Here is a 20,478-nt window from a genome sequence, read left to right as displayed (position 1 = left end):
GCCAGGCCGGCATGGAGGGCCAGGATGGATGGCTATAATGGCTTTGCGGTTGCGGTTACACATTAATTGCAACATCGAGTATGCAAACAGCACGGTCCTGATCCATTTGATTGAAAATTCAGGTGCAACGAGAACCGGTACGAAATTAATGCGTTTGGAATGCAATTATTGCGGCTCTTATTTCGGCTGGCCTGGTCTTGGCTGCCCTGTGGCAAGTGCTTTTGCCACTTTGCTGCTTTCACAACAAAGCGCACATTGTACGGCTTATGACATAGACACCTCACCTCGCACTTACAGTTCAGAGGTCGTTTCAGTCGATGACATTGGCATGTCAACTAGCCATTGTCAACGTCCTCCAACTAAGTCATCTGCACTTGCATAGCCCGGCTGACAGGAGGTTCGTCATGATATGCTTGATTTATTGCACTCATCCGGCAGCCTTTCGGGTGCAGAAGGTTAATTAGAGAGTCGGGCATTGAAGTGGTAATGGTAATGGTAGAAAACAAACTCATAACTTCACCTTCAGCTAGGTCAATACCGAGGGGAAACTGGAAAAGCGAAGATAAGACATCTCAGAAGGACATGTTGTCCATGAATTAGGCAAGGCTTCCGAACAACGGAGCATTAGAATCGTAATCCGCTAAGGAACTCTGAAGGTCGGCTATATTTGGCTTGTGGCAGGGTGTGTGGTCGCTGCGTGGCTACGGGAGGTCTGTGGGTGAGCCACTCGAACGAGCTTATACGGCGGCTTGTCCTACTTACGGGCTTGGCACATGACCTCAAGCCTTTGGCTGGTCCATCTGCCCGCGCATTACCATTAACATGAGCAGCATTAGCATATTAATGAGCCCGCCGAAATACATAATAAACCCCGTTTGATTACACAACTAATAAGCAGACCGCGGCTGGTATCCTTGTTCCAGCTCCAATGTGTGGTCATTAGGGGAAATTACTTTGCCAAAAAATACCCAACCCTGATGAGCAAGGTTTTTGTGAAATTTTCCTTGTACATTTCATTAGCATATACTACATAGATGGGTCTTACTTCGGCTAAAATGATGTGTTCTACTTTTCGTGTTTTAAATTTCTCATTTGAAACGTAATATGAATTATATCAAAATATTTATATTTATTATTTGATGATTATTTGGTTTTATGGTACAGACGAGTACACTTGTCATACCATATCCTTCTTACCAATTCTTACAATGCGTTAAATATTCACCTATTCATTTTTTTATCCCCCGCAGATAATCACACCCACTCGTTCGCTGGTGCTCTGCGCCGAGTCCCGCCGCGAAATGGAGGATTGGCTGGGCGGACTAAAAACGGCGACGGCGCCGCAGAGGCCACGTGGGGACAGCTTCCTTATCGAGCAGCACGACATCCTGTCCAACCACCACCACTGGTACGCCACCTCCCACGCCCGCCCCACCTACTGCAATGTGTGCAGGGACGCCCTTTCCGGGGTCACCTCCCACGGACTCAGCTGCGAGGTGTGCAAGTGCAAGGTGCACAAGCGGTGTGCGGCCAAGTCGATAGCCAACTGCAAGTGGACAACGCTGGCTAGTGTGGGCAAGGACATCATCGAGCAGGCGGATGGCATCATAATGCCCCATCAGTGGATGGAGGGCAACCTGCCGGTGTCCTCCATGTGTGCCGTCTGCAAGAAGACCTGCGGGTCCGTGCTGAGGCTCCAGGATTGGCGGTGCCTGTGGTGTCGGGCCACCGTCCATGTGGCTTGTCGTCCCCAGATGGCTGTGGCCTGTCCAATCGGACCTGCCAAGTTGTCCGTGGTTCCCCCAACCAGCGTGCACTCCATCAGCACCGATGACGCCTGGGATGTGGCCAGTCCCAAGGGCAACTTCTCGCCCCTGCTGGTCTTCGTGAACTCCAAGTCTGGGGACAATCAAGGAGTGAAGTTCCTGCGGCGCTTCAAGCAGCTGCTGAATCCTGCACAAGTCTTTGATCTAATCTCCACGGGTCCGAGCCTGGGATTGCGGCTCTTCCGGCACTTCGAGATGTTCCGCATTCTGGTCTGCTCCGGTGACGGATCAGTGGGCTGGGTTCTTAGCGAGATCGATCGCTTCAACATGCATGTAAGTTTTATATGTATATATTTATTCACAGCTTTCCTCATCCGATCGTATTAGTAAAGATACATTTTACCCAGTATCCTTGAATTATTCACAGATTGCATCAATATACAATTTTATAATGTCTTCTTCTCTAAATGAACAGAAACAATGTCAGGTGGCCGTGATGCCTTTGGGAACGGGCAACGATCTGGCCAGGGTCTTGGGTTGGGGCTCTAGCTGCGACGACGACACCCACCTGCCGCAGATTCTGGAGCGCTACGAGTCGGCCAGCACCAAGATGCTGGATCGCTGGAGCATTATGGTCTTCGAGAAGGCTATTCCCGTGCCCAAAACACCCAAGATGTCCATCAGCACTGAGCAGGAAGCGATGCTCACTGGCATGGTGACATCGGCCAACCACCACCTGCGCTTCATAGTGGAAACCAATGACACCCAGACCCTGATCAGCTCCACGCGGAATCTCTGCGACACCGTCGACGATCTGGTATGCCGCATCTCGGAACACCACAAGGAGGACGAACAGCTGGCCGTTAAGTGTGACATTCTCAGGCAGAAACTCAACATGCTGCTAGATGCTCTACAGGAGGAGGAAATCGGTGCCCACAGTGGCGACGACTTGATAGCCACCATCAGGAGTCTGATCACGAGAAGTATTCCGGTGACCCCAGGATCCAACGCTTACCTGCTGTGAGTAACTCCCTACTTCTTTTAAATTTTAATGCAGGTTTTTAAAGAAATGCGCCAGAAACATTTAGAGGTATGCCACTTCAAAGTCCGATTACGATACGTTGAGTTATGGAGTATAGAACTTCAGCCTTGGGACTGCTTTTAATTTTTTTGAATTTTTTCAACATCGTACCTCAAAAAAATTACAAAAATAAATTTATAAATTTAAATACAGATTTTTACTTTAGAGATTTACTTTACAACGAATCTAGTATACCCTTTTACTCAACGAGTTACCGGTATTATAACATCCTTTTCAAAAAAATGTAATACGATTATTATCTGAAACCCCTCACTACCAGCAACCCAAACATATCAATCGAGAAGACGGAAAAGGATCAAATTAATACAAAGGAGCGCAGAAACAGTCGCTCACTTCGCTCTAGCGAGAAAGAGGCTCTCCAATGCCGTGCCAATAGCGTCAAGCGGGCCATCTACAATGTGGTGGAGCACTCGGAGCCGGGACGTCCTAAGCGCTACCAGCGAAAGTTGTCCATCACACCGTTTGAGGCTCTGAAGCTGCCTACAACCGCGTCGGGAGAGTCAACGCCGTGTACCTCACCTTTACCGATAATACCACCCATCAATATAATCTCTCCCACCATGGAAACCTCACGACTCACCTGCATTTCCCCTCTGCCTGACACCCGACGAGATTCCGTGGATGAGAACTTCTTCAACAGCATCAATTTGCCGGCTCCGCGGCAATTCGCGGATAGTCGTAGGAGCTCTGGTGTGGAAGTGATCCAGGAGATCGAGGAGGGTGCCAATGGGGAGACCGTGTACCGAAGAAGTCGCATGTCCCTGACCGGTGGAGCTAACATCGATGATGCCGGCAATCGTTTGTCGCCCTGCAGCGATGGAGGCGAAAATACACCCACCGAGCGCAAGGTGGACTTCCTGCGGGTGCCGATCCACACTGGCGAGCCGATCGTGGATCCCCTATGCGATTATCGTCCTCACGAGGTGTTCGAGCGCACCTACTACATGACCCGGGAAATGGACAAGGACAAGGAAAAGGACAAGGAGAAGGAGAAGGAGAAAACTGCTGAGATCGAGGAGGAAAATGATAAGTGTGTGGAGAAGCTGGGCAGCATCCCCGCCGAGAAGCTGGTTCATACGTGCAACCTTCAGGTACCCGGCGTTGTCGTTACCCCCAACCCCCAAAATGTTTACTCAAGCGCCAGCATTACAATCATTGATACCGATGCACAGACCACCACCGTACGTGTCTCATTGCGAAAAGTTCCACCGCACCATGATCGCCAAACTTGTTTCAATCCTTACAGGAGCAATCCTCTTCCGATGATCTGGGTGGAGAAGCCAGCGATGTTCTGTCGGCTATCAGCAATGAGGAGTGCAGTGTGGCTTCTGAAATATTCGACAAGCAGGACGCAGGACAGACCGTGGGTGATATTATTCAGGTGAGAATAGTATATAACAACCAATAACATGGGTCCAACCGATGGGTCCGCTGCCATCCATTTCATCTCATCCTGCTCTTTCTGCTTTTCTTACTTTCCTTTTGTCCAGAATATGGATGCAAGCAACTTCACACACATCGACTCCCCAGAGACGAGCGATGAAACGGAGGCCATGCCTGGCGAGAGCCTCATGGACGACATAAGCTCGGTACTGGGTCACGACATAACCTACGCCCTGCAAGACAACACCCTTACCGACGACACCACCACCCTGTGCTCGGAACACGCGGGACCACCGAAACCTCCACGCAAGAAGTCCTTGAGCGCCTTAAGCCGCACCCAGGCGCATCCGCGCCGGCGCAACTCTTCTCCACCGAGGACTGCGCGATTGGCGCGGATGGACAGCGATGATAATCCCCAGCAATTCGGATTTGAAAATATCGTTTTCGAGATCGACAACAGGTGCGACGACCAGAAGATGCGGGAGCCACCGCGCTACTGCAGCCTGGCGCAGTTCGTGGAAGGTAACGATATAGCGCGCCAAAGCTTCAAGGTAGGTATAGCCGATCAAGTTGGATTAGCTGTATGTCTAGACTGTAATTAGCGAGAGTATCTAGAGTTGTTCTGTATGGTTGTCGGCAGTGATGAGATATGGCCACTTATGGTAAACTCTTTGTTGCTCTACGTTTGCTTCTTTCTTAAACTTTTCTTTTTCGGCTGTTCAATCGAATCAACCAACATCTAACAAAATATTAACCCGTCCAAAATCGAACTAACCAAACCAAACCAAACCAAACCAAACCGAACTTAAACTAAAACCAATCCTGCAATGTACAAACCATCGACTACTTAATATAATCCTGCTCCCGATGAAGCGTCCCAAAAAGCGCATCTCACTGAAAAAACCCAAACCCACTACAACCACTGAAATCGTATCTCAACAGCAGCTTATGCTAGAACAACATCGAGGTGGAGACAACGATATCGAATCTCCAGAGCAGCAGCAAGCTCCAACGAATAAAGGGGCCCACTTGCTGGCCACCACCAGCGAGGACGAGCTGTCCACGCAGACGGCCATCAAAATAGAAATACACGACATTGATGCCACTGTGCGCAGCATCAACAGCAGCATGAAGCCCAATACGATCTTGACCACGTCGACATCGCCCACGAAGAAATCGGGCCATGGACAAGATGTAAAGCGCATTACTTTTGATGAGTCGTGTAAGAAAGAATCCTTTGATGATGTAAATCCCAACTATCCACAGATAAGTGTTGTTGTGAGGCCGCCGACGCCGTTGCGCGGCGACTCCATCAAGCCCACGGTATCGCTCCTGCCGGTCTCCTCCGGCGGAGCCATGGCCGTGTCCATGACCTGCTCCGGAATGCTGGGGGTGCGAGCCATGAACGCCTCTGAGATCAGGCGCCACTCGAGCCACGCCCCCAGTCTGGCTGTCCGCGAGTTCGACAAGGACAAGGACCGCCGGCACTCCGGCTTTAATCCCAACCAGCTGACCCTCGATCCGGAGCACGCCCGCTTCCTCAGCAGCTCGCCGGCAGCTAGTCGCAGGATCAGCTGCGGCAGCCTCTTCAAGGTGAGTCCACGAGCATTCCGCCTCCTCCTCCGCGTCTCTCTACAACCAGTTCCCCATATTGCACGCCTTTAACAAAAGTGGCACAACATATTTTTTTTCAAACGTTCTACAATAACTCAAAAACAAGAACCACAATTTTTTGGGCCGCGTGTAAAAAGACGGACTTATCTAGGAAAATAGTTCCTATACTAACTCCTTTATTTTAACTTAAAATACTTTGTCATAAACTAAAACAAAGCAACAAAATAGTATCAACATCTAGATAGAACAGAATAGTATCTAGATGTTGACTAGATAGAACATTTTAAAGGTAATAATTAACAGCACATTCAAATGTATATTACTTTAATCAGCTCAATATTCAAATCGAGTTGTGCCACTTTAGTTGAGTGCGTGCCACATGTTCGATCCAAATTGGCACCGCATCGTCGGCGATTGCGAAGTTCTTGAGTTTTGATTGTGTCAGTCGAGCAATTGGTGTCAAGTACAATTGCAAGTGCAGAATGCAGCTATCATACAATGCAGTCACATACTAACAACAGCGACTGTAGGTAATGGTTCGATCAAGTAATTCCCAATCAACACCCTACCGGGAGTTTCGAAAAAAATCTGGATTCAGTTCCAGGTATTCACGTACTTTTAGTTTGCAGCTTATACAATCTTTATTTGTTAGGAAGCATTTGGTGCGAGTTTAAGCTATACTTTAGAGAGTTCATTAAAAATTAAAACCGAAATGCAACCTTCTTCGCATTTTATTAGTTAATTCGGGAATTATGTTCGTTCAAATAAAACTTAAAGAAATACATATTATATTGCAAATCCGTACAAAATGTTTCTAGCGACAAATTTTTTATGTTCTAACTTGTTGAGTTACTTTAGTTCAAATAGACAGTTAAAAGTAAATTAAACCACCACAAAATAATACCAAGTAAAACATCCATGTTCTATATGATTTACATAAGCACAAAATCAATTGGTACGTATTTCAAAATTCATTAACCTATATGAGCTTTTGATTTAGATATTCTTAACCAAAACCAAACCTCCATACCACAACGACCCAATTCTAATCTACACATGTAATTAATTATAATAATCAACACACTGTAAATGGAAAACATTGAAAATTAAACACGATTTTTAAAAGCAGTCATTATAAATGCATTTTCTTAGAAGAAAAACAAAAAGATCGCCACCAAGCGCAGCTACGGATTGTTCAGCGTTCGGTTCTTTGTGGTGGCCGAGCCAGATTTTCGCCTGGCCACCCTGGCGCTGATTAGGCCGCTGATTCCTCTGGTAAGCCAGTCCAAAAATCCGGGCACGGTCCCAGGTTCTCGGGCTCCGGACCCTCCCCACTCCCTCTGTTCTGATCCCAAAACAGTTTCTACGTTTCTTCGTTCGTTCGATGTGTAAGCTTCCCAGCAAGTCCCAATATCTGGATCTACCAATATATCGAGTAATAGCTTCGGGCTCACCGAACGAAACCTATGACAAATGATGGCTTAACTTATTAATATATTTTAAAATTAATTTATAAAGAACTCCTGTCGTTGTCCGTGTTCCAATTTGAATTTTTCATTTTTATTGCAAGCAAATAGGCTTGAAAATACGAAATGGTTTTAATGAAGCCAATTTTGTCATGGGTCTCAAGCAGCTTTTGAATTTGAAACAAATCCCTCTGTACAAAACGTCTCTTATGAAGTGGCAGTTGCAGATCCTCAGCACATGCGTCAGTTCGCTTTTGAGTAGTGTTGAAAAGTAACCATTAATTTAAAAAACTATCTTAACCAAATCAATAACGAAAACAACAAATACACGTAGCCTCTGCTTAAAACCCTACCTACCATCTATGATTTCCATTCTTTTGTTTGTTTATGTAGTGTGCTGTCTTCTATGCTCTGTCTCACTCCGATTCTCACTCCGTATCTCTCTCTCTCTCGCTCTGTCCCTCGAAAAGTACTTACCAACCCTGCGCCGTATTTGCAAGCCACCCTACACTGGCACACTCACCCACACAACTCACACTCAATCACATCCACATGTTTCTTTGTATCGTAGTTAGTGCTGACTTTCCGGTTGCTCTTTGACACTTACTTGACTTTTCCGGACTTTGGGTTTTCGCGACTGATCGAAGCCTCTCTCTTGCAGCCGAACGAAGCACTTCCAAATCTCCAGACCCTAAAGGGGTCCAAGTCGAGCTTGTTTATGGGGTCAACTTTATTCGGCTTCGATCATTTGGCTTCCGCGGAAAGGGACAAGGAGGAAAGGGGCGGCAAAGACAAGGATAAGACGCCCACCGAGGAGGCCAACCGCAAGCTACCCATCATCAATCCTCTAGTGCGACTGCCCAACTGGCCAAGTACGTACCATGATAGGCTTTCACGATACCTTCATATTTAATCATTTCATTAATTCCACAGATCTTGCCAATGGCGGTGGCTTCATATCCAAATGTCTTTTGGCCAATGCGGATACCCTCTGCGCCGCCGTTAGTCCCCTAATGGACCCGGATGAGACGCTGCTAGCCGGTTACCATGAGAAGTGCGTGATGAACAACTACTTCGGCATCGGCATTGATGCTAAGATCTCGCTGGACTTCCACAACAAGCGTGAGGAGCACCCCGAAAAGTGCCGATCCCGAGCACGGAACTACATGTGGTATGGGGTTCTGGGATCCAAGCAGCTCCTGCAGAAGACCTGCAAGAACCTGGAGCAGCGAGTGCAACTAGAGTGCGATGGTCAGAGAATTCCACTGCCGGAACTGCAGGGCATTGTGATCCTGAACATACCTAGCTTCATGGGCGGCACCAATTTCTGGGGCAGTAGCAAAAAGGATGACATATTCCTGCCGCCGAGCTTTGATGATCGGGTCCTGGAAGTGGTGGCTGTCTTCGGATCGGTGCAGATGGCTGCCTCGCGGCTGATTAATCTACAACACCATCGGATCGCCCAGTGCCAAAGCGTGCAGATCAACATCCTGGGAGACGAGGAGATACCCATCCAGGTGGACGGAGAAGCATGGCTTCAGCCACCTGGAATGATTCGCATTCTGCATAAGAACCGAGTGCAGATGCTGTGCAGGAACAGAAGCTTGGAGCTCTCGCTGAAAAGCTGGCATGAGAAGCAGCGCCAGCACAGCATCTCCATCCAGAGGGATGCGTCTTCTACAGCTTCAGAGCATGCCAACTCCACGGACGAGGTAATCTCCGAGCGGGAATGCTACGTCCTCCTCAACTTCATCGAAGCCGTTAGCTCGTTGGTGAAGTGGGTCAAGTTCCTGATTATCTCACATCCGGCACTGCAGCACGACCTATACGAGGTGGCCTGCCGGGCCAGTGAAGCCCTGGAATCGATACATCCGCAGGGCAAACTACTCGAAGGTCCTTCGCTGCGCACCAAGCTGGTGGAGGTCATCGACTCATCGCGACAGCTTTACGACGATGCATGCACCCTGCTGCGCGACCGAGGTCATAGCTTGATTCTCCGCGAGGATTTGGAAACGAAGCTCAGCGCGGCATTGGCCAACATGGAAATGGAGCTGAAAAAGTGCTCCGTGCAGAAGTGCATTGACGGCAAGCTACGGGCCTACTTTAATGTCCTGGCGCCCAACGAGGAGGTGAGTGGGAGAATATTTCGAAGTTTCAAGCCAGGAGAAGGAGTCGGTTTTCTCGACTGTCAGATACGTGTTACTCAAGTTACTGAAGTTAATTTAAAATTTCGTTGACTGTACACAGATAGAAATAATAATGGGAAAGAATCTTTTTTTAAAATTGTTTGCGTTTTGTGGCCGTTAGAGTGGACGTTGACAAAATGTTTTTGTGTTATTAATAGAAATACAATACAAAAACTTTTACCAAAAGGGTGCGGACGGTTTGTAACTGATATTAAAAAAGATTTGCGACTGATTAATTTTGTTGATTTTTTTAATCAATTACTAATTTCCTAATGGTTTTGGTCTTCCGCAGTCCGATGGCCGCCGAAAGTCTCGACCTTTCTGGGTGAGATTGCGTTCCGGTTCGACCGCCGGTCAGCAGGTATTTAAGCCACCTTTGACCAACACCCGCGAGGCGGCCAACAACTGGAGCGTCAACGAGGTGGTCACCTGGCTGGAGACGATGCAGCTGTCGGAGTACGTGGACAGCTTCTTGAAGAACGACATCCGCGGCAAGGAACTGCTTACTCTGGGCAGGCGTGATCTCAAGGATCTCGGCGTGGTTAAGGTGGGACATGTCAAGCGTATACTGCAGGCAATAAAGGATCTCAGCGAGAACTAGGCTTCCCTTGGGACTACGTAACGGCTAGTACAAACAAACCAGTCTTCGAATCGCGCTCTTAGAGTTGAAGGGGTAATGTAATAAGTTGTACGCGATCACAGGAAAAGTTATGTTATTATGAGACAAAATGCATACAACAATCACTAATCTATAGGCTAGCCTAGCTAAAATGTCGAATGGTAGGGGAATGGATACAGCAAACTTAAAGTAAAATCATTCGGTAAATCGACGATAAAACTATCGATACTCTTACATATTTAGGCTTAGCTGATTTTCTCTCGAATAATTTATCTCGATATACCACTTTGGATTGGCATAGATATGTAAATTTTTTAAGGCTCCCAGCCACTTTAACTCGAGACAAAACGAAAAGCACCTAAAATTGATTTATGTTTTTCAAATACGTATGTCAAATTTAAGAACACTAGCAGTTAAAACGAATTTAAACGTAGTGGCACATACGAGAAGATAAACGGTAACTGCAGTTAGATTTTAAGTGATAAACCTTCAACTTACGCTTATATTAACAATTTTGAGAACCCATTTGAGATCTATTCCAAACTGCAACTAACGGAATTACCCAGTGCGAAAACATTAAATCGATTCTAAATTTAAAAGCAATTTATATTTTACAAAAATGAAACAATAAAAGTGCAGACCCAAACCAATATAAAGGTTATATAAATTATACTTATACATATACCTACAAAGGGATATTCGAAACTATATTTAAATGTTTCCCCCACTATTGTTAAATCGCAATGATTCTAACATTATGTTAATGCAAATACGAGGCCAACTCTCGTCATTGCAGCAAAGAAAAGTCTGTTAAACGTGTCATTTTTGTGGTAACCAAAAGCAACTCTAACTTGTTTATTTAAATGAATTTAGTTGTTAAGTCCGTGAGGATTTTCAAGATAAGTTTAGGTTAGGACCTTGGGGTCCTGGTGCCGGGTGCTGGGCCCCAACAAATTTATTTGGTACTATATACAAGCATATGGTAAATCTTAGCTAGCATTGGAACACGGAACTCTGGTGTTCGGAACCTTTTTGGTACTCCTTTTAATTGTTTACATTTAAGCGAATCCACGTAAAAACCAACCACTTTTATCAAAACGTTTAAGAGTTAGGAACGAAATTGTGCTAAATTTTTTATATATGTCAACTTTCGATTTGATCAATTAAGTTACCCTCTATCTCCCTGTCTAAATACGAACATATAAATATAGCTGCATATGAGTAGGCTTAGCAGTCAGTCCACTGATTTGAAATGACCCTTACATTCTGGCCCATCTTCAAATGTTTGCTCAAGTTGCCTCCAGTTGAGTGAGTTTTTGAAATGGCACAGCAGTAGCTGAGTTCAATCTAGAACAAATCACTTGAGCCACGTCTATAAATTATATTTTTTGATATATAAGTATAATGAGCCCAGACCAACTCGATTGATTTGTTGTGATCCTATCACGAACTTGTTTTCAAACAGCACCAGTAGCAATCCTATGATTTCTAAGTATTTTGACACATATTCGATAAGCTATTTACGCTTATGTACTCTAGATTTAATATACAAGATAAGGAAATCGATAATTGGAAAACTTTTGCATAATAAAAAAAGATAAAAACAATGTTAAAATTTGAAGACACATTTTTTCGAAAATTTTTCGACACATGTATTTTTGAGCAAACTTTAACGAAATTAAAAGCAAAATTTAAAAAAAATCCTAAGACAATTAACAAATTTATAATTTAAGTAACAAATGTTAAACCGTGATCGGACACTCTCATTCCCACGCTAATGTTATATTTTCTTCGGTTTCTACATCAACTCTATCCATTACCCCACATTAAACTTTTGTTATTATTTCAAAAAACTGTGATAACAGCTTTCTATATTCCTGTAATAAAAACTACGAAGATCAGAAAAATAATAATGAATGCAATTCGTGAAGTGCAATGATAAATCAACTGTAAAGTCTAATAACTAGTTCGTCTACAATCAGAAAAAATGTAATTTACCAGCAATAAATGTTTTACAATGTATCCTAACTATGTAATTTCAACTACCTTCTTCCCAAATCCTAAAAATAAAAACAAATGTAAAAACTGTCTGTGCGAAATACCCAGATAAAACCATAAAATCGATAATACCGTTAAGTAAAAGCAAACCATGAAGCAAACTATATTTCCTATTAAACATAATACATAAATTATAATAGAAAACATTTTCTTGAAGAAAAACTTTATAATAGCAATAAAAAACAAAACAAAAGCAATGCCAATGCGTTTTATTTATTTAAATGGAAGGAGGTAAATACAAACTTGAAAGAAGCCCATTTCCATATTAAAACAAAGATTTTAAAACGTTTATATGCATTTTTCATTTATTCGATTCATTTAATGTTATAATCATTTTACCATCACTTGTTTTTCGGATTCTATTTTATTATTTCCATTACTCCTCTATCATATGATTCGGCTTTTCTCAAGTATAGTTATAATTATATCGTGTTATTAGCATCTCTATGAAGGCTATTTGGTGTGCCTTTTTATGACAATTCAGAAAAAATTATCAATTGGGTTGTATAAGTACTGGTATTATTGCATTTCGTTTGAGGCTTTTTTAATTCATTAAAACTTTAGGCGCTTTTGGGCGTGAAAGTCAATTTTTAAAATTTATATAATTGTTTGGTGATTTTTAATATTTTGCTTTGTGAAATAACCGAAAATTGAAAATATTTATTTGTTTGACTTTCGTATAAGTGTTTATAAAAATCGATTTTCTTTTTCACTGCTGTTGAAGGAAAACCGTTTAGTGCGCCTATTTTGGAATCGTTTTGAGGGTATACTTTGTTTAGGTTTTTGTTTTCTGTCTCGTTAATCATTTTATATCCTTTTGTAAACAAGCTAGAATTAATATCAAGTTCGTTCTTAAGTAGATTCGTATTAAAGTTGCCTAAAATTTGTTAAGTACGATATTTAAAACTAAATGAGTTCAAGAGTCTACCATTCAGTTGGGTTACCGTTTTTCTTTAATTGCAACTGGAAATTAATTCTGTTTGTGTATGTGAGTGTGCATTTCCTGTTTCTTTTCATTAAGGTTTTTAAGATTCTTTTAGGGTTTTTGAGATTGCCAGAGTTTAGTTAGTTTAGCTTCTTTTTTATTTCTAACTAATACATTTGATTGATCGAATCGGTGACCATTTTAAGACTGAGCGTAATAAACATTTTGCGTTTTAGGGGTCTTGACAATATGCATTGTGACTATTTGGTAACTATAAGATTCAGTGATCAACTCATCGATTTCAACTAACAAACGGGTCCATTCATGAAAAACATATAAAAATACTCAACTGTTTAATAAATACCATTAAAGTGGCGTTACTTTCCTTCTTCATTTTTTTGTTTGGTTTATTTGAGTTTTATATTAAAATATATATAGGCAAGCAACAAGTAAGCTCAATACTGAAGTTAATCACATAACTTATGGGTAATGGAATTCAACTTCAGCTTACACGATTTTGTATTATTATTTTGTTTATTCCTAGGAAAGGTTTAAATTCAAGCATTTCTCATACGCAAAAGAAAAGTTTCTGCCAAACTGAGTTTGAATCGGTATTTGGTTTGTACTGAAACATTGTCTACACTGAGAGAGATTCGAAAAACCAAGTCCAACAAAATGTTTGTTAAAGTAACATCAACTTTCTCAAAGCTATTGCCCACCGGGAAGCATTTGTCTTAATTATTAAGCGCTAATTTTACTCAAAACATGATTAAATCGATTAGGTCTTTCCATTTTGTTTGATCAACGTGTTTTCATTTTGTTTGTCGACTATTTTCACATTCACATAATAGTTATATAAGAATTGTAGGCATGTCTGAAACTAGTTTCACAGCTTTTCAAAGCATAATCTCATTGTTTCGCATTTTTTGTGTAGTATTAGTATGTTTTGCTGGTGTTTTCTGTAGGGTGTCGCTATGTTTTAACCATCTCTTGCCTTAAGTTTTTATTAGCCAAAGTGTGTCTTAAATTATTCTTAACATCATGTTGTCTTTTTTGGTATATTCCCTTTGTAGTTCATGTGCAAAATCTATTTTCAACTTTTGGTATCTGACGGATCAGCAGTTTAGCTTAGATCACCTTATGCATTACCCAAATATACGGTTGCTCATCTAATGAAAGCTACAAAAATGTGAGTATATCTCTTGTCGAATCGAATGGACTCACTTCTTGGACGGGTCTTTGCGGTGATGTTTGTCCCATTTGAATATTTTTTGTATGATTGGATGATATCGAAATATTGCAAAGTTCTCTGGGTGAATTTCAAAGTATACAACATTGGTTTGAGTTCGGTTTCGTATTCGGTTTGGGTTGAGGCAGTGAAAGTGTCTTACATAAATTAATTTTTGTGTAATGCTCGTGTCGTTAGATGACTTTTGGCCAGATTAGATTTGCTTGCAGCAGTTTAACTAGGAAACCAAAAGCGAATTTAGCTTCAAATTCAAGCCAAGTCGTTGCGGGACTCCCTAAATGCTTTGATTTCACTGCGACACATTTATCCACAGTTACAATGTAATATAAAATAAACTAATAAAAATTATTCAAAATTTCTATTACGTTTTTCTAATAAATTATAACAGTATTGATTTTCGGATGTTCATTTCAACTGTATGATATAACACACATAAATATAAATACATAGTAAGGTACTTTATCGAGTCCAACAAAGATATTACTAATTTAAATTGATTTTTGATGTAACATTGAATTGAAAATATGCATTATTAAAATATAATAATGGACTTCAGACATTGAGGGCAACCTTATTTGATTTACTGACAGGTACAGTAAATTAATGTGAATGGAGAACTGTGTCGCAGTGTAATCAGGCTGTTAGATAGGATAGATGGTGTACATGATTAGGTATTGCATAACGTCTATTACGTATTATAATTGCTTGCTTACAGGGCCAATTAACTGCCCGGGGAATACATTTTGCACTTGAAGAGCACTGAGTGCCGGTCTAGGATCCAGGATCAAGGATCTCGGTTCTCGGATCTAGACGCTCTCCTCCTTGCTGGCGCTGCTGCTGCCCCAGAATCGATCGAATCGGTCGCGAGCCTTCTCCAGGACCTCGGCGGCAGTAGTCCGGGCGGTGGAGGCTGTGCCCGTCGACGAGGATGACGACATCGCAGGATCCGGCTGCTGAGGCGGCTGATCCTGGGCGACAGTGCAGCGCACCGCCCCGCCCGGCTGGCCGGTGGGTGTGGCATGGGGCGTCAGCGTTTTGCCGTAGACCGCGGCACTGGTGGTTGGACTGCAGGACTTCCAGGCTGGCGGGATGGCAGTGGTCGAGAGGGTGGGGGGAGGGGGAGATAGTTTTGGAAATAGTGTTCGTTATGTTACGCAAGGATCTACGGTTTCGGGTACGCTATGTGATTGCATTGGCTTGCACAATTGCTTTTGGCTTGATACAGAAAGAGGGGAACTTTGCTTTATATTTACGCTTATCGAGATTTGCTTAATTTGCTGGTGTGGTTTTTTGTTTTTGGATTTGGAGTTGGAGTTGGAGTTGGAGAAGTTGGAGATTGGCTAACGATGATTCGATTTTGGGTTTTTGATGACGTTTGTGAGTAGCGATACATACATATACATATACAGATACATATATTTAAATACGAGTTAATATATAAATATTTGTAAAAGCGATTTGACTTTTTTGGTTTTTCTGGATTGGTTTTGTTTGTCGACTTCGTTTGGTTTTGCTGATGCTTTGGTATGGAAGTTTTGCGTTTTTATTGAAGCGTGCTTAATGGCTTACCGTCCATCTTAGCCTGTTCGGTTAGTTGTGGCGGAGCCGATTGTGGTGGCGGTGGGGGCTTCTCCACCGGTGTCGAGGCTTTAATCTCGCTCTGAGGTCGGCTGTAGTTCTCCCCTACGGAAATGCAAGTTTTCAGTTAGGTGCAGCACAAATTTGCCAGGGCAGCAATGCACTTTGTGGGCAGAAATCAGACTCAGGCTCAAATTATTATCTTTTATGCTCCGATCTTCTGCTCCACAGAGTGGTGTACCACCTTGGGTCAACGTTACCATCTTTGACATTCTGCGTCACCGTAAAGGTTTTGCCAGTATCCAGCGGCACCGTCCAGTTGACTGGATCGGGGGAGCGCATTATGATCTGCTCCGGGGACTTGACCCGGGTCGGTTCTGGTGGGGACTTCACCAGGGGCTCCTCGGGCACCTCCGGCACCGGGGGCTGGGGACTGCAGCTGGAAATGGAAATGGCAGTCTCACGACCATCCTCGCCCTCGTCTGTTGGTTGGGAAAACATCCAAAGACAATTATAAATGGTAGTTCTGATCAGTTTCGGGGGCTATGCGTTATGGAATTAACTTAATTATAAGCGCATTTTATGTTTCTGTTATTTCATTATGCTGCCGCAGCTGTTGATCTTCAAATATATTTTTTGGATAAGTCCTTTGTTCGTTAAGCAAATTTTGTGTTTGAGTTTTACTGGTTAGTATTTGTAACAGAAAATCGAAATAAATATTTTCAACTTAGGAACCGAAAACTGAAGGAAACTTAGTCAACCGAAGAATATTAAGCCAGAAGCTTAAAAGGCAACATATTGTTAGTAGAACCAAAGGAATATTTTTATTTCAATTTTTTTTTTGTTTTGTATTTAATAAAGCGCACAACATGAGAAACAGCATGCCACAAATACACAATACACAGACACGCAACATGACAATCCGAAGAGGGTAATAAAACTAATATATTTTTATGTTTCATAAAATTGGTAAAGCTGTACAAATCCAGGTGTGGCATTTGCTGGGCATACTTTATTGGTGAGTGTTTTTGGGTAGGCAACAACGAAGGCGTCGACAGCAGCTTTAAAAGATTAATCAGTTGATCCCTGGCACTTTGAGTTCGGTTAGATACAATCAAACACTAATGATGTATTTTTAGAGCTGGTAAAATTTGTATGTGAAAAGTAGTTAGGAATTGCGAAGTACATGTTCCTACGCTGATTTAAAAGTGCACTGTAGTTAGTAGACATGATTTACATTCTTCTAAGACTGTTGTTCTATCCCGAACCTCTATTTCGAACATCAAAATAGCTATCTTGGTGTACTAACTGGGCCCAGCACCTGTACTTTATTGTTATTAGTGTATGTGCTTAGGTGTCTTCTTGTAGATTATGTTGTTTAATTAAAAATTAGGTATACACATATAATCTAAAATGGGATGGGATAGAAATGCTACAGACTTTGCATATGTACACAAACAAACAAAGGTATATTTGAAATTCTGAGGTGTGATTTAACAACGAAAATCTACAAATCATGAGACGCACATTCATGGGCATTTAATTTCAATTGCTTATACAGATACAATTTTATAGACGCACGGCTGATACAACAAATACATACACTGACTACAACAACAACTAACATTGAATAACATTTAATAACGCATTTTGCTCTTTGGGTGCAGCCACAATTTCCAGCAATTAAGAATTTGGAATTTCGTTTGACTTTCGTACTTTCGTACTTTCACGGTGACTCTGATATTCAGAAATTTCATTTTGCACAGGCAGCCAGTGGAATGAGTATAATCAAACTACAATTTTGTACAGTTTCTACTACCAATCTATCAATACAGGTACACAATTCCACATGGCTTGGCCCAAACAAAAACCACACACGTTTATCTAATCGATGAGGCCAATTGGTAAATCATAAGCTTAATCACTTTTCACTAATTGTGGACGAACAGATTTGACCAAGGTGTAAAATGCTCAATTATTAATAGCGTCACAAGAGTTCGTTTTTAATAGTTTAGGGTTTTACAAAAGTTGCAACACAAACATTTCGCGCATCAGATGTCATTTTACAGCATTTTCCGTGTATTTTACTTTTAAATGGGTTTTAATTTTGGTTTAGCTTGGGTTTATTGAAGAGTTTGGTTTTGATTTGTTCAAGTTTTCGGTGAAACTTTACTCACTTTCAGCCAATTTTCTATCCTGACCTGGTACCGTGAGCCGTTTGATGTTGATGGTGGCAGGCCGGGTTGGGTTTTGGGGAGCTGCCGATGTTGCTGCTGCTGTTGCTGCTGCAACATCGAGTTGCTGCTGCTTTTGCTGTTGCTGTGGCGGTTGCTGTTGTTGCTTTTGTTGCTGCTGTTGCTGTTGCTGCTGTAGTTGTTGTTGCTTTTGCTTATTCTGCAGATGCTTGACACTATTTGCTTGACTACCGCTACCAGCACCAACATGACTACCACTGCCAATGCAACTACTATTCGATCTATCTTTGTCTTTCTTACGCATTTGCTGTTGCTGTTGCTGTTGCCGTTGCTGTTGCTGTTGCTGTTGCTGCTGTTGGGCGGATGTGGCCGATGGTTTTGAAATTCTGCCGCTGATGCTACCGCTCTTGGCATGTGATGATTGTGATTGATTAGCATGAGCCTGATTAGCGTTTAATGCTGATTTGGCTGCTGATGCTGATGCAGATGCTGATGCTGCTGCGGCTGGCGGCGCTGAGCCTACTCTACCGTTGGGCGGTGGCAAGGAACTACTTTTAATGCGGGATTGGAATGTTGTGGATAGGGTGGCTATAAGAACGTAAACGGTTTTCGGTTTTGTTTGTTTTACGATGATTTTTGTTGTTGTTTGTCAAGGTTTTTTTAACATTTTTTTTTTTGCCGAAAACAAAACGCAGGTGAAAAAAATTATTAAATGTATTTTCATTAAAAATGTTTTATTTGGTTGGTGACGGACGAGTCGAGAATGCAATCAAAGCAAAAGCTTAAAATGTCCTAAACAAAAAGTTCGAACCAAATAAGGAGCTTAAAGAACCAAACGTAAAATGCAATTAGTGGCGTTCCAGTTTTCTTTCGGTTAGTTGTGTTAACAATTCAAATTTGTTAGTCTACTTATATCAAACTATCGGTATTTTCAATTCGCGGCTATTGAAAGGAGAACACAATGTTGGCTTTATGACCCTTAAATTTGGCAACAGGAGGAATTCAGTATATTTAACAGGTAGTTGGTTGGCCCTGCCCCACAAAGATTATATTATAAATGTATATTTTACAGATATTCGGGTTGTAAGCCAACAAAGTTACACTTATGGTTAGTAGGAGTATAATGGAATACAAATTAAAACTCGAACGGTTAGGCACAACACTGAACTGGATTGTTAGTATTACTTTTACTTTTACTTACTTACAGATAAGTTTAGTTGGTTTATTGTTTTAGTTGGTTTGTTAATTTGTTAGTAGATCTTGTTAGTAACGGAATCTCAACATGCTAAACTATAGATTGTTATGTATTCGGAAGACCAATCAAACGCTGCATTACAGAGAGAACAGTGATCGAAACTAAAGTGGGAAAGGAATGAGAATAAAGAACTGAAAATCGAACTGCATGACCAGAGACCAAACTAACAAATACTGTAAACCCAAAATGAAAGTTGTTTCAACTATGAATTACTAGTTTCATTAGACACTCAACTAAATGGTCGATCGAAATACGCTTTGGGTATGGAAGAACGTACAAACTGGAGGTGAGATAGATAATCTAACTTAACTAACTTAACTAGGAACGAATCCGGCAAAAGAAACAAAGTTAAGGCAACGAAAAATCAAAAAATCGGAACGCAATCTTGTTAACACATGACATATGCAAACTAGGACTAAATAAATAAGGCAATGAACGCATCGCATCGTTCAAGTCGAGTTCTGGGTGTTCGGCGGGGGATTTTCTTTTGCCTCCTCCAAAATGGCTACTTACATGGGCGTGCCTTGCGTTCGCTTCCGCTTCCGGTTGTCGGCGTCTTTTTACGGCTGCTGGGCGCCTGACTCGCCGACCGGATCTGCCGCTTCGGTGACTCATTCTCAGCAACGCCCGGACCCGCCGATTGGGACCGGGCTGCGCACGCATATGGACACGGATACGGATGGAGGATGGTTCGGTTTCGGTTTCGGTATCGGTATCGGTTTTTGATATTTGCATTTCGTTTGTTTCGTTATTTTTTTGCGATTTTGTTGTATGGTTGGTTGGTGGTGGTGGCGGTTTGGTTGATGACAAAAGTACGATTTGTATGTTTTAATTTAAATTCGCATTTGGCTAGAGAATTTCATATTCCATATGTTGGGCGGGGTGACAGAGCCTTTCTACTAGTGATTTTTGTGTGGGTGTTTCAAGTGAATTATTGTACAAGTTTTCATGGCTATGAGCTACGAATTGAGCTTCTCATTTTAGCCTCGCTTGGATGGATTATATAACATACCCAGTAATCGCTAAAGCTTCTTAAAGCTTTATCTTATAGCACTCCCCCGATTCTATGCCACCTTTTGCGG

General features: G+C 42.3%; 2 protein-coding genes across 14 annotated transcripts in view; one reads left to right on the top strand and one right to left on the bottom strand.

Moving 5' to 3' along the window:
• Window positions 1-12,312, top strand: part of LOC6553604 (diacylglycerol kinase eta) — a 39,429-nt gene extending 27,117 nt beyond the window's left edge. The window contains exons 4-13 of one of the 7 annotated variants that reach the window (XM_015154123.2): window positions 1,251-2,099; window positions 2,242-2,786; window positions 3,128-4,049; window positions 4,115-4,249; window positions 4,359-4,802; window positions 5,194-5,445; window positions 5,518-5,844; window positions 7,993-8,203; window positions 8,265-9,460; window positions 9,810-11,698. In XM_015154123.2, coding sequence (XP_015009609.1) covers window positions 1,251-2,099; window positions 2,242-2,786; window positions 3,128-4,049; window positions 4,115-4,249; window positions 4,359-4,802; window positions 5,194-5,445; window positions 5,518-5,844; window positions 7,993-8,203; window positions 8,265-9,460; window positions 9,810-10,118 — 5,190 coding nt within the window. In that variant the 3' untranslated portion in view covers window positions 10,119-11,698. Of the gene's footprint in view, window positions 1-1,250; window positions 2,100-2,241; window positions 2,787-3,127; window positions 4,050-4,114; window positions 4,250-4,358; window positions 4,803-5,124; window positions 5,845-7,017; window positions 7,141-7,992; window positions 8,204-8,264; window positions 9,461-9,809 lie in introns of all 7 variants that reach the window. The other 6 variants (XM_015154125.2, XM_015154124.2, XM_026980281.1 and 3 more) reach the window with 6 other exon arrangements.
• A 531-nt stretch (window positions 12,313-12,843) lies between these two features.
• Window positions 12,844-20,478, bottom strand: part of LOC6553605 (AF4/FMR2 family member 4) — a 33,172-nt gene continuing 25,537 nt past the window's right edge. The window contains exons 12-16 of one of the 7 annotated variants that reach the window (XM_015154929.2): window positions 19,910-20,047; window positions 18,124-18,729; window positions 16,207-16,428; window positions 15,938-16,051; window positions 12,844-15,449 (exon numbers count right to left, since the gene is read on the bottom strand). In XM_015154929.2, the coding sequence (XP_015010415.2) occupies window positions 15,175-15,449; window positions 15,938-16,051; window positions 16,207-16,428; window positions 18,124-18,729; window positions 19,910-20,047 (1,355 nt within the window). In that variant the 3' untranslated portion in view covers window positions 12,844-15,174. Of the gene's footprint in view, window positions 16,052-16,206; window positions 16,429-18,123; window positions 18,730-19,909; window positions 20,048-20,478 lie in introns of all 7 variants that reach the window. The other 6 variants (XM_026983662.1, XM_001979194.3, XM_026983636.1 and 3 more) reach the window with 6 other exon arrangements.

This window comes from Drosophila erecta, unplaced genomic scaffold, assembly GCF_003286155.1.
Source record: "Drosophila erecta strain 14021-0224.00,06,07 unplaced genomic scaffold, DereRS2 tig00000000-arrow-pilon, whole genome shotgun sequence".
Classification (NCBI taxonomy): Eukaryota; Metazoa; Arthropoda; class Insecta; order Diptera; family Drosophilidae; genus Drosophila; species Drosophila erecta.
This window is presented reverse-complemented; position numbering and strand designations above follow the sequence as displayed.